General features: G+C 33.0%; 1 protein-coding gene across 12 annotated transcripts in view; it reads left to right on the forward strand.

Moving 5' to 3' along the window:
- The window catches only part of ATF7IP (activating transcription factor 7 interacting protein), a 112,201-nt gene that overhangs the window by 63,312 nt on the left and 32,966 nt on the right, over positions 1 to 15,923 (forward strand). For 10 of the 12 annotated variants that reach the window (XM_038576863.1, XM_038576862.1, XM_038576867.1 and 7 more), the window contains 4 exons: positions 1,098 to 1,181; positions 2,740 to 2,885; positions 4,927 to 5,064; positions 14,222 to 14,287. In XM_038576863.1, the coding sequence (XP_038432791.1) occupies positions 1,098 to 1,181; positions 2,740 to 2,885; positions 4,927 to 5,064; positions 14,222 to 14,287 (434 nt within the window). The remainder of the gene's footprint in view (positions 1 to 1,097; positions 1,182 to 2,739; positions 2,886 to 4,926; positions 5,065 to 14,221; positions 14,288 to 15,923) is intronic. The other 2 variants (XM_038576858.1, XM_038576860.1) reach the window with 1 other exon arrangement.

The raw sequence follows: 15,923 nt of genomic DNA on the forward strand, positions 1-15,923 counted from the left end.
GGATTTGGAAAACTATATAGAAAAAATTGCTTTATAATGAGTTTGGAATCCACAAGGAAGCAAAAGAAATTTTCATTTCATTGAAACTGGAGTTGGAGGGATGAAATCCTAAAATATTTCTAATGAGTATAATTAAATGGAAAGTTAATTTTATAATATTTATTTTATATATTTTCCATTTATTTATTTTTAATACTTTATTTTAAAGTTTAAAAATAGTTTTAGTAGGGGTGCCTGGCTTCTAGAGAAGAAATGCCATTTCAGAATCTTTGTATAATGTTATATTCCTTGTGATTATGTATTTAATTTTGGTTGCAGAATATGATGAAACAGCATGCTTTATTGAAACCCCTGGGGAGCGAGCCAGTTGCAGTGGGGAAGTTGAACTTTTGTTATCTTTATAATAGCTTATCCATTTCTATTTTACGAACTATCTTACAACTATTAAAGTAACTTAGTGATTTAATGTGCCTGGTTAAAATGTTAGATGTTTTGAATTTGGCAGTACTTTGTAATTTTTTTTTTGAAATTATCACTCTCGTATTGCAGTTTTAATAGTTCAATGTAATGGAATCTAAATGTTTTACAATAGATTTTAGTTATCTACTATTGACAGTAAATTACTAAGTAAGATTCTTTTAAAATTTATACTGTTAGTTTTTCCATGTTTAAGAGCTTTTTATGAATTTGTAGGAGCATTTTTTAAAAAAGATTTTATTTACTTATTTGACAGAGAGCCAGAGAGCACAAGCTGGGAGAATGGCAGAGGGAGAGGGAGAAGCAGGCTCCTCACTGAGAAGGAAGTCCAATAACACAGGGCTTGATTCCAGAACACTGGGATCATGACCTGAATTGAAGGCAGACACTTAACTGCCTGAGCCACCCAGATGTCCCTGTAATGTCATTTGAAAGTGGACTTGGTCATTCATTTCTACCAATCCATGCCATGCTCCCTTTTTAGTCCTAAAATTTCATATTTTGAGACTGATTTTGTAGAAGTTTATTGACTGGATAGATAACACTAAAATTATAAATTAGAATGAGCTGCTGTGAATTCTAATGGAAGTAAGATTTCCTTTTCCATTTTTTTGTTATAGCAGAAGTAGAAACTAATGAAAAGGACAGCAAACCTGAGGAAGAAGAGCAAGTAATAAATGAAGATGAAAGACCTTCTGAGAAAAGTAAGCATGTACAAAAAACCTGAACTAGTTTAGAAAAATAGTAATTCATTGTTTCTTTTTTTAAGGCTGTGTAATATATTTCCTTTCTATGAGATGATTTAAAAAGTTTGTGGTTTTAGTAAACATAATTAAATCATTTTGTTATTGCTAACCCAAGGATTTTTAAAATTACTATTTTATATACTTTAGTATTTTATTTTTTTATACTTTTCATTATTCTATAAGAAAGATGTTTAATATTTAATAAAGTACTACCTTAATGTATTGAGGTAGATTGTTTTAGATTTATGTTTAGAGCGTGAGACTATAAAAATTTTGTCAGGGGTGATAGAAGTCAATGACAATCCGTGTCTGTCTCCTTAAGTTTCCTAAGTTTCACAGGAAGGAGGACTTGATGGGACTGGGTGTCGTTAGGTTTATAAGATTATCATTGGACTAGAAGTCAGTAAACCTAGGTTCTGTGTCTCCTTGTCATTCTGGTTTCCATGTCTGACTATATAAGTTATGATTGTAAGAGAAGTCCTAGAGTAGAACTGGATTTAAAAGTAGGCATATAGATACATGGATATAGAGAAAAGCGAAGAGGGATACTTATGGTCACATAAGGATGTTTCCCTTTAATAAGTAGAGATTTTAGTATTTTTATTTTTTATATATTGAAAAAAAAAACAGATGATCTCATGAATGTTATCAGTATTTGAAATATAAATTTTCTAAGTGAAGATCTTTGAATATCTTTACCAAATTTACTTTTATAATGATAGAAATTTTATTATTTTTATTTACTTGGAATTCATTATGATATGTTAAGAATAACTAGCCTTGAGTGCCTGGGTGCTCAGTTAATTAAGTGTTTGACTTGTGATTTTGGCTCTAGTCAAATTCTGAGAGTCTTAATTTGAGGGTCCTGGGATTCAGCCCTCTGTTGGCTCCCTGCTCAGCAGGGAGTCGGCTTGAAATTCTCTTCTCTCCCTCTGCCCCTCCCCCTTTGCAAGTATATGAGTTTTTTTCTCTCTCTCAAATAAATAAATCTTCAAAAAGAAAAAAGAATAACTAGTCTTATGTTATTTTCCTAAGGCTAATAATTAAGAATTTTTTTTCTAAATTTACTGAGAAAAAAATGTATTGAAGAGGAAGAATTAAATAATTAAATCTTTGTACAGTTAGAAATCTATGACATGAGAATGAGTATTACATTTTATCAGAGGACTCATGTTCACTATTTACCTAAGGGAATGAATATGAGATTATTTCTTCTAATCTCATATTGATATATTAGGTGATTCTCCATCTTAATATACTTCCAAGGAAAGAATGTTTTATGTTTATGTTATACATTGCTTAGTCATGAGGGAGTTCTTGTGTAGCATATTGAAAATCATTTCAAGTTCAGAGTTTAAAAGTTACCTATCCACTTTTCTAATTTCAAAAATAATTCATAAAATAACTGATTGAAATAATATTATGATAGTTAGAAATAATATTTTGTTGAGAACAGAAAAGAGGCATTAGGGTCTATAATGCAAACCTGACTAATCATTATACTTTTTGTTCTGAGGTGAATTTTCTAGAAGAAAACGTTCTAAATCAGAGGACATGGACAATGTACAGTCTAAACGTCGTCGATATATGGAAGAAGAATATGAAGCAGAATTTCAAGTGAAGATTACAGCTAAAGGAGATATTAATCAGAAGCTACAAAAGGTATTACAGATTATAAGTTAAAAACCATATTAAATAAAAAGCATGACTGTTTTTATTCTTTTAGGTTTTTGATATTATTTTGTATTTTACTGACATTTAGGTTTTTCATAGAACTTGAAGAAAGTGGTTGATCTTATTATTCTTAATTTAATTTTAAAAACTTTCTGATTCTTAAAGAGTTCATATTTTTTTCTTTTATATTGAACTTTATTTTTTTAAAAGATTTTATTTATTTATTCATGAGAGACACACAGAGACAGAGAGAGGCAGAGACACAGGCAGAGGGAGAAGCAGGCTTCATGCAGAGAGCCTGACATGGGACTTGATCCCAGGTCTCCAGGATCATGCCCCGGGCCGAAGGCAGGCGCCAAACCGCTGAGCCACCCAGGGATCCCCTATATTGAACTTTAGTGGAAATATTAGAGTCTTATATTTTAATCTTCTTCATAATCTTTTTTACTTAATCTTTATTATAAGCTGATTTCATGGTTGTAAGTTCCTACTTTGTAAATCTTTGTTATGTTCTTTAGGCTCACTGTTAAAAAAAGTAGAGACAGAGCTTTAGAATGACTAGGGAGGGATCCCTGGGTGGCGCAGCGGTTTGGCGCCTGCCTTTGGCCCAGGGCGCGATCCTGCAGACCTGGGATCGAATCCCACGTCGGGCTCCCGGTGCATGGAGCCTGCTTTTCCCTCTGCCTGTGTCTCTGCCCCCCCCTCTCTCTCTCTCTCTCTGTGACTATCATAAATAAGTAATAATAATAAAAAAATTAGAATGCCTAGGGAAAGGAAGAATTTAAAATACAGACTTTGAAAACATCTGCCTATATCTATTAGACTAGAGTTAGATAGAAATAAAAAAAAATATATATATATTTTTTTTTTCCCAGAATGTGTTAACAGGTGTTTATGACAAATGCTTTTTAAGAGGAATATGAAAGTTGAGTGAAATTAATTTTTTATAGTCTTAAAGATTTAATGATAAAATTATAAATAACAGGTTTTAGACCAGTGTCCTTCTTCCACTGATATACAGTATATTCACATGAGAAAAAGGCAATTAATTTGTGAGGCAATAAAAAGGTGCTGTTTTGGGATCCCTGGGTGGCGCAGCGGTTTGGCGCCTGCCTTTGGCCCAGGGCGCAATCCGGGGACCCGGGATCGAATCCCACGTCAGGCTCCCGGTGCATGGAGCCTGCTTCTCCCTCTGCCTGTGTCTCTGCCTCATTCTCTCTCTCTCTCTGTGACTATCACAAATAAATAAAAATTAAAAAAAAATAAATAAATAAAAAAAAGGTGCTGTTTTTCTTTAAAAGTTTGCTTTTAAAATTTGTCATGTGGAAGTAACAGTGCTTATTTAGTCCTTTTTTTTTAAGATTTTAATTTTTTTTGTTATAGATCCATAAGATTATGTAAATTGTAAGGTATTTAAAAGTATTTTATAGAAATTTCATAGTGCAGTGATATTCTTAGTGTCTCACCAAAATATCTGCAACAGATTAGAAATTTTAAAAACTGGTCCTTTAACTGACCTCCTTTGAATCACAGTAGAAGGTGTTAGAAATAAATATTAAAACTTCAATTTAAAATTATTCATAAAATTTCACCTTCTGGAAATTATAATCTCACCCTCTGGAAATAAAAAGATTTTATTTATTTATTTGACAGAGAGTGAGAGAGTATAAGCAGGGGGAGCAGCAGGCAGAGGGCAAGGAAGAAGCAGGCTCCCTGCTGATCAGGGAACCTGATGGGGGCTTGATCCTAGGACCCTGGGATCAGGATCTGAGCCGTAAGGCAGACGCTTAACTGATACTGAGCCACCCAGGTCCCTGGAAATTTTGTTTTTATGTAATTCTATCATAGTAGATATATATGTAGAAGTAGAGGCTTTCAGCAGATAACATTGTGTTCTGAATGCTGGCATGTTTTCACATTAAGCTAATCAATACATTAGTACTGTCTTATTAGTCCTTAAGAATGTTTACTGTTTACTGCTTGCTAAAATGTCTTCCTTGCTGTAAAAAAGAAAAATATTTCTCTTTAGGTTGTACAGTGGTTGCTGGAAGAAAAATTGTGTGCGCTACAGTGTGCTGTATTTGATAAGACTTTGGCGGAATTAAAAACACGAGTTGAAAAGATTGAATGTAACAAGAGGCATAAAACAGTTATTACTGAACTACAGGTTTGTATACTGATTTGAATTGTATACCCATGTGTCATTATTTTTATAACTTATTTTTGGAGGTACATTTTCAAAGTTAATTACAGTTAAATTACATTTAACTGCTAAATATTAGAAGTAAAAGGAGTCACCACTAGTTTGCTGGGACTGCCATAAAAACAGTACCATAAACTGGCTGCTTAAACAACAGAGAAGTACTGTCTCTTAGTTCTGGAGGCTAAAAGTCTAAGATCAAGGTGTTAGAAGGATTGGTTCTATTTGAAGGCTATAAGAAAGAATCTCTTCCATGTGTCTCCTAGCTTCCGATGGTTTACTGATGGTTTTGAGCATTCCTTGCCTTATAGAAGCATCACCCATGACTGGTTGTCTTCATATGGCACTGTACTTGTGTTTGTGCCTAAATTTCCCCTTTATATGAGGATACGAGTTATATTGTATTGGGCCCACTCTACTCCAGTATAACCTCATCATTACTAATTATCTTTGTAAAGACCTCTCTTCCAAATTGAGTAATATTTTGAGATACTTGGGATTCAAACTTCAATATATGAACTTTTCAGATATATGATTCAACCCATAAGAGAGCCTTCGTCACTGAAGAAAGGCTGATATTTTTTAGCATAAGTAGCAAAAATATTTATCGTGATTATTTTTATATTAACCCTTTTTCTGCCATGGATCTTGGGTTGTATTAGTTTATATTTGTTTTCATTTTTTATTAAATATAACTCCACATATTCATATAGTGTCTGAACTTCTAAATAACTGAAATGAACATGATAACATGCTGTAGTAATTCATTTTATTCCAAGACTAAGAAACTGGAAGTTTTTCTCACTACATTCATACTGTCATAAGTAAATGTGTGGTTTCTACTAGGCTGTCTTAAATACGAACATAGTCTATAGATGCTGAGTTTGCAAACCACTTATAGAGCCTTACTTTATATGGAAGGAAAAGTGGTCCATGAAAACAAAGTCACTGTATTCTGGTTATAAAATAAATTGCAACCAAACGTGACTAGAATTTATGTATTATATTTCTTAGCCTAAAAGTTATTTTCTTGGTTTCATATTTTTAATTTTGTTTGAAGTGTGACTTTTTATTTTTTTATTTTTTTTGAAGTGTGACTTTTTAAATAAGATCTTTGTAGTAATTTTGTAATGTACCATTTAGGACATTACTAGTCATGTTTCTTTTATTTTAGATCTAATAATGAAAGTATTGTTTAATTTTTAAACTTTATTTTACTCATTTGTTGAGAGTTTTGAATTAGAATTTTAAAATGTTTGAAGACTTAAAAGTGATTTTGTTGTTTCTCATTTTGTGCTTTTAAGATCTGAGACTTTGACTTCCGTATTCGCATGTCACATGCAAGTCCAGATCTCATAACACTCAATAAACTTTTCACTTTGATATTTCTTGGTAGTCTCAGAATCTGAATCCTTTAAATCCTAAACCAGTCTTTTCTCCACAAATAAATCCCCATGCCATTGTTCCTCTTACTTGTAATTCTTGAATTCTTAGAACAATCTTCAAGGAATATCTTCCCATTTTTCTTCTCATTGATAATTTTTTAGTTCTTGGAAATTGATTTCTCTCAATCATTTCACATATACAGTGGGATGCCAAATTAACTTGTTAAATTTCTTACTAAAGTCTATCTTTTGCTTGCTTTCACTTTTCACAAGGCCCAGGTCCACTTACGGGTGGATTTTTTCTGTAAAGATTAAGTATAGTACTGTAAATATATTTCCTTTGTTCAATTCCTTGATTATAGCAACAGCCTTTTGCATGATTACTCTGGTTCTACAGGCCTTGCTGGTCCTTCCCAACCATTGTGTTCACCTTTTTAAAACACTGTTTCATTCTTCTCCATATAGTCCAGATTCCTCAAATCTTATTTATTTTTGTATTTTTAGTTTTTTTGGATCTCCTTTTTTGGATCCACTTTTCCTAATACCTACCAGTTGCTACACTACTCTACAGAATATCAATGTTCATAGTATTTTTATTTTAGGCTTTCAGTTTCATATTGTTTCTCCCATTACTTAGCTATAAGGATCTGCCCTTACTATGCCATTTACTTAAATTTTACTGAGCTCAATTTAGTCCTCTCTTTTTGTGTTGTTCTAATATTTAGTATTTTATGGAAATAAAATTCCAATAACAAAATAACCATTCGAGTTTACAATTCAGTGGCATTCAGTTCATTCACATTGTTGTGTGATTGTCATCTCTATCTAGTATAAAACATTTTCATCAAGCCAAAAGAAAACCTTATGTTACTCCCTGTTTTTCTTTCCCCTAGTCCTTGGCAACCACTAATTGACTTTCTGTCTCTGCTGATTTACCTGTTCTACACATTTCTTATGAACAGAGTCCTACAATATGTGACTTTTTGTGTCTGGCCTCTTTCTCTTAGCATAATGTTTTCAAGGTTCATATACAATGTAGCATGTATCAGTACTGCATTCCTTTTTATGGTTAAGTAGTATTTAATTATATCTGTATGCTATTGAAAATATTTGTGTGCTATTGAAAATAAGTAGGTATTCAAGATGTTAAGTGTAATCTCCAGAGTAATCACTAAGGAAGAACTAAAATATATATAGCTGTGTAATATTATGGGTATGTATTATATAAATAGTTGACTCAAATAATACAGGGATTGTGGTGCTGATCCCCTCCCCTGGTGTAGTTGAAAGCCTATTTGTAACTCTTTCTCTCTTTTTGGTTTTTTTAAAGAGAAGTAGGAGAGATGCAGTAGTGGGGAGCTAGAGAGAATCTTAAGCAGGCTCCATGCTCAGGAGATCATCTCACAACCCTGAGATCATGACCTGAGCTGAAATCAAGAGTTGAATGTTTAACCTGCTGAGCCACCCACATGCCCTGTCCATGTATAACTTTTGACTCCTCCAAAACTCAGCTACTAATACCCAATTTTTAATGCATTCTTTATTGATGGGCATTTGAGTTGTTTCTAACTTTTAAGCATTGTGAATAGCCCTGCTATGATCATTTGTGTACAAGTAATTTTTGAAGACCAGTTTTCAAATCTTTCAGGCATATACGTAGATGTGGGTGGCTTTGTGGGTCATGTGGTAATTTGTTTCACTTTTTGAAGAACTAACTAATCAGCTGTCTTCTGGAGTAGCTACATCATTTTACATTTCCAATAGCAAATTGTGAGAGTTCCTTGCTAACACTTGTTATTTTCTCTTTGTTACTGTTTTTATTATATTTGAGTGTGAAGGTGGTATTTCATTGTGGTTTTGGATTGCATTTTCCTAATGATTATTAATGTTGAACATCTTTTCATGTGTCTGTAGAACATTTGTGTATCTTCTTTAGAGAAATATTTATTTGTCCTTTGCCCATTTTTTTCTAATGCTTTTATTTATTTTGTATATATTTTTTTATTGGAGTTTGATTTGCCAACATATAGCATAACACCCAGTGCTCATTCCATCAAGTGCCCTCCTCAGTGCCCATCACCGAGTTACCCCAATGCCCAGCCCACCTCCCTTTCCACTACCACTTGTTCGTTTCCCAGAGTTAGGTGTTTCTCATGTTCTGTGACCCTCACTGATATTTCCCACTCATTTTCTCTCCTTTCCCTTTTATTTCCTTTCACTATTTTTTATATTCCCCAAATGAATGAGACCATATAGTGTTTGTCCTTCTCCACCTGACTTATAATACCCTTCAGTTTCATCCACGTTGAAGTAAATGGTGGGTATTTGTCGTTTCTAATGGCTGAGTATATTCCATTGTATACATGCACCACATCTTCTTTATCCATTCATCTTTCGATGGATACCGAGGCTCCTTCCACAGTTTGGCTCTTGTGAACATTGCTGCTATAAACATTCCTTTACCCATTTTTAATTTGGGTTTTTTGCCTCTTTGTTGTTGAGTTATAAGAATTCTTTACATATTTCAGGTATTGAACACTTAAGATATATGATTTATAAATATGTTCTCCTATTCTCTAAGTTTTCTTTTCGCTTTATTGATAACGTAATGTACCTTAATGCATAAAAGTTTTAAATTTTGATGAAGCCTATAGACAGCATATAGTTGGATCATGGTTTATTATCCACTCCTGCTGAAGTCTGGCTTTGGATTGGAAGGTTTCATCTACTTACTTTTATTCGAAGTAGCTATTGATAAGGAAAGACTTCTGTTTTTTCTTCTAGTCTTTTTGTTTTTTAATTCCTCATTACTGCCATCTTTTGTCATTGATACATATTTTTTTCCTCTAGTGTACCATTTTGTTTCCTTACATGTTTTCTTTTTGTGTATTTACTTAATTTTTTCCTTAGTGATTACTCTGGAGATTGCACTTAACTTCCTTTTTTTTTTTTAAAGATTTTATTTTTATTTATTCATGAGAGGCACAGAGAGAGAGAGAGAGGGAGAGGGAGAGGGAGAGGGAGGCAGAGACACAGGCAGAGGGAGAAGCAGGCTCCTTGCAGGGAGCCCAACATGGGACTCAGTCCTGGGTCTCTAGGATCAGGCCCTGGGCTGAAGGTGGCACTAAACCACCGAGCCACCCGGGCTGACCTGCACTTAACTTCCTAAATTTATACCTACTTATTTTCACTAAGTATACAAAACTCTTTTTTCTCTACAGCTCGGTCCTGCTCATATTTGCTGTTAACTCTCACTGCTGGATTTTTTTTTTTTGATACATCTATCAATATCTATATCTATATATCTATATCTGTATCTATATCTATATCTATCTATATATCTGTATGTATATTATATATCTGTAACAAACAAAAGATATATATGTATGTGTATGCGTATATATATCTATATATATATAGAGAGAGAGAGAGAGAGAGAGACCATGTATACAAGGGGAGGGTTAGAGGGAGAAGCAGAGAGAATCTCAAGCAGGCTCCACACCCAGCACGGAGCCTGATGCAGGGCTGGATTTCACTATCCTCAGATTATGACCTGAGCCAAAATCAAGAGTCGGATATTTTTTTTTTTTAATGATTTTATTTATTCATAGAGACAGAGGGAGATATAGGGGTAGAGACACAGGCAGAGGGAGAAGCAGGCTCCATACAGAAAGTCCGACGTGGGTCTCCATCCCAGGTCTCCAGGATCACATCCAGCTGCAGGCGGCGCTAAACCACTGTGCCACCAGGGCCGCCCAAGAGGTCGGACATTTTAACTGACTGAGCCACCCAGGCACCCTACTGCTGAATTTTTTATTTCACTTATTATACTTTCTGCTCTAGAATTCTGTGCTTTCTTTCTGGCTCTTTGATATTCTGTTTGGTGAGACATTGTTTTCCTGGTTTTCGTGTGTGTGTGTGTGAGTATGTGTGTGTGTTTTTAAGTTTAGCTCTTTGAACAGATCTTCAATTCATTTAAAGCCTTTGTCTAGTGAGTCTAATACCTGAACTGTCTTTCTTTTCATTATTTTTTCTGCCAATGGCCAGTACTTTCTTATTTCTTGTTTCTTTGTATGCCTCCTAATTTTTTGTTGTTGAAAATTGCATATTTTGAATTATTGTAATGTGTTAGTTCTGGGAGTCAGGATTTTTCCCCCCATTACCCAGAGTTTGTTGTTTGTTGTTTTGATGACTTTTCTAGACTATTTTTGGTAAGTATAGATTCTTTGTTTTATGTGGACACTGAAGTTTGTATTTCATTAGCTGAGTGTTCAGGTGATGTTCTGACAGTTACCTTAAATGCTTGGAGTAGAATAAAGAAAAAAGAAAGAAGAAAAAGAATGCTTTCCCAATCTTTGCAGATTTACTCCTTCAGTACAATTTACTCTATTCAACTTGGCCTTATCCTCACTTCCTGCTGGCTTAAGTGAAAGTTTAGGGTCTTTTCAGGCCATTTTAGGCTTTTCTTTCCTGGGCATTTGCATAGTCTTCTTGATTTAAGAGCTTTTAGAGTCGTTTTATGCCATGTGTCACCTTTACCAACCTTTTTTCCTCAGGCTTTTCTATCTATTGCTTATCCAAATTGTTGTCCTTTGCCCCAGGCTGCTCTGCCAATACCTTTGCCTTTAAATCTTTTTAGGGAGAGCTGTCTGAGATGCTGCTCCAGCCTTTAGAATTATTCCAATTGGGGGAAACAAAGGCTGTCCTTTGTGTTTGGTCCTTAAGGGAGTTGCCAGTGAAGATAAGGTCCATATGCTTCCTGTGGCACTAGAGCCTGAAGCAGGCATTCTGTTATCTTCACAGCTGCTGCTGCTCTGGGTGTGGGGAATAATGAATCCACAATCTAAAAGACAACACTGTTCTCTTACTGCAAAGTAGCAGCTTTATTTTCCCCCAAGTGTTTCCTTGGCTATTCTGAGTTTTTTGAAGTAGATCCCACTTCCACGCCCAGTGTAGAGCCCATCATGGGGCTTTAACTAATGACCTTGAGATCAAGACCTGAGCTGAAATTAAGAGTTATATACCAACTGAGCCACGCAGGTGCTCCACTGTTCTGAGATTTTGAGTAGATTCTAGAGTTGTGCAAACATTGATTCTAACAATGCTTGTCAACTCTTTAGTTGCTTTTAGGAAGGGACTGAACCCTGAGATAACCTACTCAGTCATTTTTGGTGATGCCGCTCTGTTCCAGTATTTTTATTATTACTTCTGAGTTCTCCAGTGTCTAAAGCTTATATATCACATACTCCACCAAGTAATTATATAGTTTGCTTAATTATTTACTGTTTCTTGGTTACACTTGACAACAAACGTTTTGAAAATCCAACTTTATTTATTTATTTTTTTTTGAAAATCCAACTTTATATATATTCTGTATCATTCCACAGCAGTTGATGAATACATCTTCCTGATTTGCATATATATATTCATTTATTATATTTGACTGACTTTGGCAAAATCTAGTATGAGTTTTATAAAATTCAGAATTAAAACATTTGAAAATAAACAAATTGGGTTTAGATATTTTGCTGTCAGGAATAATATAATTACTAATTTTAGTATTAGTGTCCTTTTTTTTAAAGACAGCATTTATTAAAAGAATACATTTTTAAGAGACTCATGATCCTTTTGCAATACTGTAAAACTTTACTATATATTGAAAAATTTGGTGAGAGTAGAATTGTGTTAGGTAGAATTTAGAAGAAAGTTCAGAAGTTCTCTTTCCTGATAAAATTTTTAAAGTATAAATTTCTCTAGATACAGGAAAGTAGATTTTTATTGATTTTCATAGTTATTCTTTTTCAAAATGGGCTAGTTTGGAATTATTGAAGATCATTTTTAAGGTCTTAATAATTGTGATATGACTTTTATCCATATCCTTTTATTAAAGCGTATTTTAAATTATTGGCTCCTTTTATGTGTACTAAACATATTTTACAGTAGCTGAAAATAATTTTCAGCATTGGAATATCTTATATATTACTGTAAGGGATTGGATTGGTTGCTTCCTGAATCATGAAAAAGTTTTGTGAATTTTTACTTTTTCAGAGATGTTAAATTGTTAAGTAAATCTCAAGTTATTTCCATGATTTTAATTATTTTTTAAGTAAAAGGTTGTATAATTTTTAGATTGTATATTTCTGATGCATTGTCAAGATGAGAATTATAGTAACTTCTAAGAAAGTCTTAAAATGCAGAAAGTTGTCATTTGCTGTGGAGTCAGTTGCAAATGTGTAATAAAAATCGAAGTTATCAACAAATATTTAGCTTTTCTACCCCCTCTGAGACCGTAGCTCCCCTAAAACATATTTCCGGGTAATTTGAGACAGGAAGTAAAAATGGAAATTCTCCACTTTCTAGATAAACAGTGTAATTAAAGTACTGCATATCAAAACTGTAAGTTAAAGCCACAGCAATATTCAAAGGGAAATTCACAAATTAATTAATTAATTAATTAATTGATGGAAATTTACAATTTTAAATTCATTACTACTAAATAGGAAATTAAAAGAATATTATATGTTCATCTCCAGTACTAGGAAAAAACAATTGTAAACTAAGCCCCCACAAGGAAGAAAGAGTTAAATAACAAAAAGCCTAGCCCTTTTTGAATGTTGAGCAATGAGGATAAAACTTTATTTTTTCATGAAGATTTAAAAGTAGATTAATTTTTGAAATATAAATAGTTAGTACAAATAAACTACATAAGGATTCAAAAAGGAGACAGCGGTCCAGAGGAGATTCTTTAAGGTAAGAGAACTTTATTATATATAACTTTATACCTATGAAGTCCATTTTATTTAGTAAGGAAGTAGAAAGCCGAAGTTATATGGAACTCTGTTCAAATTATAACTCATATCATATTTAGTAGTTGTAGAAGTATTTACATTGAAATTGAGACCAGGGTAAAGACGTCTATTATCTATGCTGCTATTTAGAGTTTTGTTGGCAGTCTGCACAATAAAATAATGACAGGAGAAAGAAATTAAGAGTAATGATGGGAATGCAATAGAATTAACTTGGCAAACTGATGAAAAAGATTTAGAAACTACCTGATTGAAGAAAAACATTACAGTAGGTTTTCTATACATCAACAAAGAACAATGAGAACATTTGAGAAAAAGGTTTCATATATGGTAGATATTTAAAATGAATAAGTAAAGAATAAACCAAAAAGAAAATTTCAACACCATAAGACAGAAAAAGAAAATTTGAGTTAATAGTAATGTACTATGTTCCTAGATAGGAAGACTAGATTTCTCTTAAATTGTACAGATTCAGAATACTCAAAATTTTGGGTGGACTGTTTTTTTTTTTTTTATGGAAGTGGGAAAGCTGTTAGCATACCCTGGGATACAATATTTCATTGGTTATGATTTATAAAATGCTATTTTAAATAGTTTTAACTGAAAATAACTTTTTGAACCCCTGCCCCCTCCCTGCAATAAGTAAATCTGTAGCTGCTGAATTCAAGAAACAGTTTTGAGTAATGGATATATGTGTCCATTTATTCGTTAGCTTTTTTTGAGTTGATGATTAACTTTTTTTTGATGATTAACTTTTTTTCCCTGGTGATTATTTCCTAAGAAGTTCCTTGGTATGTAAAGCAAGGAAATCCCTAGTTTGCCTAGTTGGCTGAAATAAGGCTCTTTGTGGGTTTCTTGTAATATATGAATGAGTTCCTTTTTAGTACCATGATATTACTTGATTTCTATTTCATTTTTGCTTTTTCTTTTTAGGCCAAGATAGCCAGGTTAACCAAACGCTTTGGAGCAGCCAAAGAAGATCTTAAGAAAAGACAAGAAGTAAGAATTTCTATTTTTGCCTAATTAATAATTAGCTCTAAGTGGTAATCTTAGGAAATGGTCAAAGTCTTAGGAAAGTCTTTCTTTATTATAGGTCTGAAATTTGCTTTCATACTGTGCACTTCCTGTATGTTCTTTCTGGAGCTATAGCTCTAGCACTTTAACTCTTTTCTAATCCTGAGTTACTGTTTTCATATATCAACACTTATATTAATCTATTTTTGGCATTTTAGAAGTTAAATTTTCATTTCATTTTTAAAATTATCTTTTTGGGATCCGTCTTACCATATTTTTTTCTTTTTACATTCTTGCTAGCGTCCTAGTCTAGTTTCTTATTTCCTCCGAAGTATGTTAGTGTTCCATTACCTGGAGTAGCCCTCTTCTCTTCTTTCTTCCTCCACACAGTTAGGTCCAAACATCATGGCATAACATAAACTCCAATATATAGTCTACCTTTAGCTTTTGGTTATTTCCTCAGTTCTGTAATACATATCTTTAATATATTGCTAATGTATTGCATTATAGTTTTTAGTTTAATTTCTTTCTTTTCCTCTGGATTTTTTTTTTCTCTTTGGGCAAATTACATTTCTTTATGTTAAGAGCTCCATTGCCTGGCACTTACTAATTGCCAATAACAATTATTTCAGTAGTAATCATTATTACTGTAGGATTTTTCTGTCTTCATTTATTTTGACATCTTCTTTACTTAACTTTAAAGTTATTTTGAAATAATTATAGATGTACAGAAAGTTGCAACAGTAGTACATACACTCCTGTGAAGTTTTCACCTAATTTCCCCCAGTAGTGAAATCTTACATAACTGCAGTATAATATCAAAACCAAAATACTGATAACAATTCTATTAAGTAGTCTATGGACCTTATCATTTCTCACCAGTTTTTACATGGATTCATGATGTGTGTGTGTGTGTGTGCGCACACATGCATGCATAATTCTGTGCAATTTTATCATATATATAGGTTTATGTAATCTTTACCACAGTCAAGATCTACAACTGTTCATATTACAGTCCCTGAAAGGTTTGTCATGGAGAGCTCTAAGTATTATGGAAACAACAAGTACTGTATTAATTCCCAAAGATTAGAAATATTAATTTGAATAATTAGGGTGTGTGATGCTTGAAGGAAAGTATTGAGGTGGTCTTCAGTCTTTCAAATTCTTTTCCTTTCTTAATTAGCTTTTGAGTAAGGCCAGTTTTACATGCCCAAAGTGGAACATCTATCTACTCATTCTTGTTAATATTTTCTTTTTGTGAGAGACATTTCTAGAAATCTCAAGAATTTGTTCTTTCCTGTCCTAATTCTCTTTAATTATGGTATCCATTATAATTTTACATCTGTGTCATGCTAAGTTTTAAAAACAGAGATAAGAATGAAAATTTAAAACTTTAGTTGTCTCCCATATTAAAATAAGTAAAGAAACAATAGTACTTTAAGTGCTTTTCTTCTATTTAGATTTGCTCTTTGGTCCTGTCTTATTAACCAGTTAAAAGCAAACCCCACCATGCAGGTTTGTATTGAAATATATTCTATTTTAATTTTTAAAAGAGCAGAAAATCCTCAACGCAGTTTGCTATTAAGTCCACATTTATAATCTAATCTGTTACTGTCTTATG

This window comes from Canis lupus, chromosome 27 (genome assembly GCF_011100685.1).
Source record: "Canis lupus familiaris isolate Mischka breed German Shepherd chromosome 27, alternate assembly UU_Cfam_GSD_1.0, whole genome shotgun sequence".
NCBI classification, from domain to species: Eukaryota; Metazoa; Chordata; class Mammalia; order Carnivora; family Canidae; genus Canis; species Canis lupus.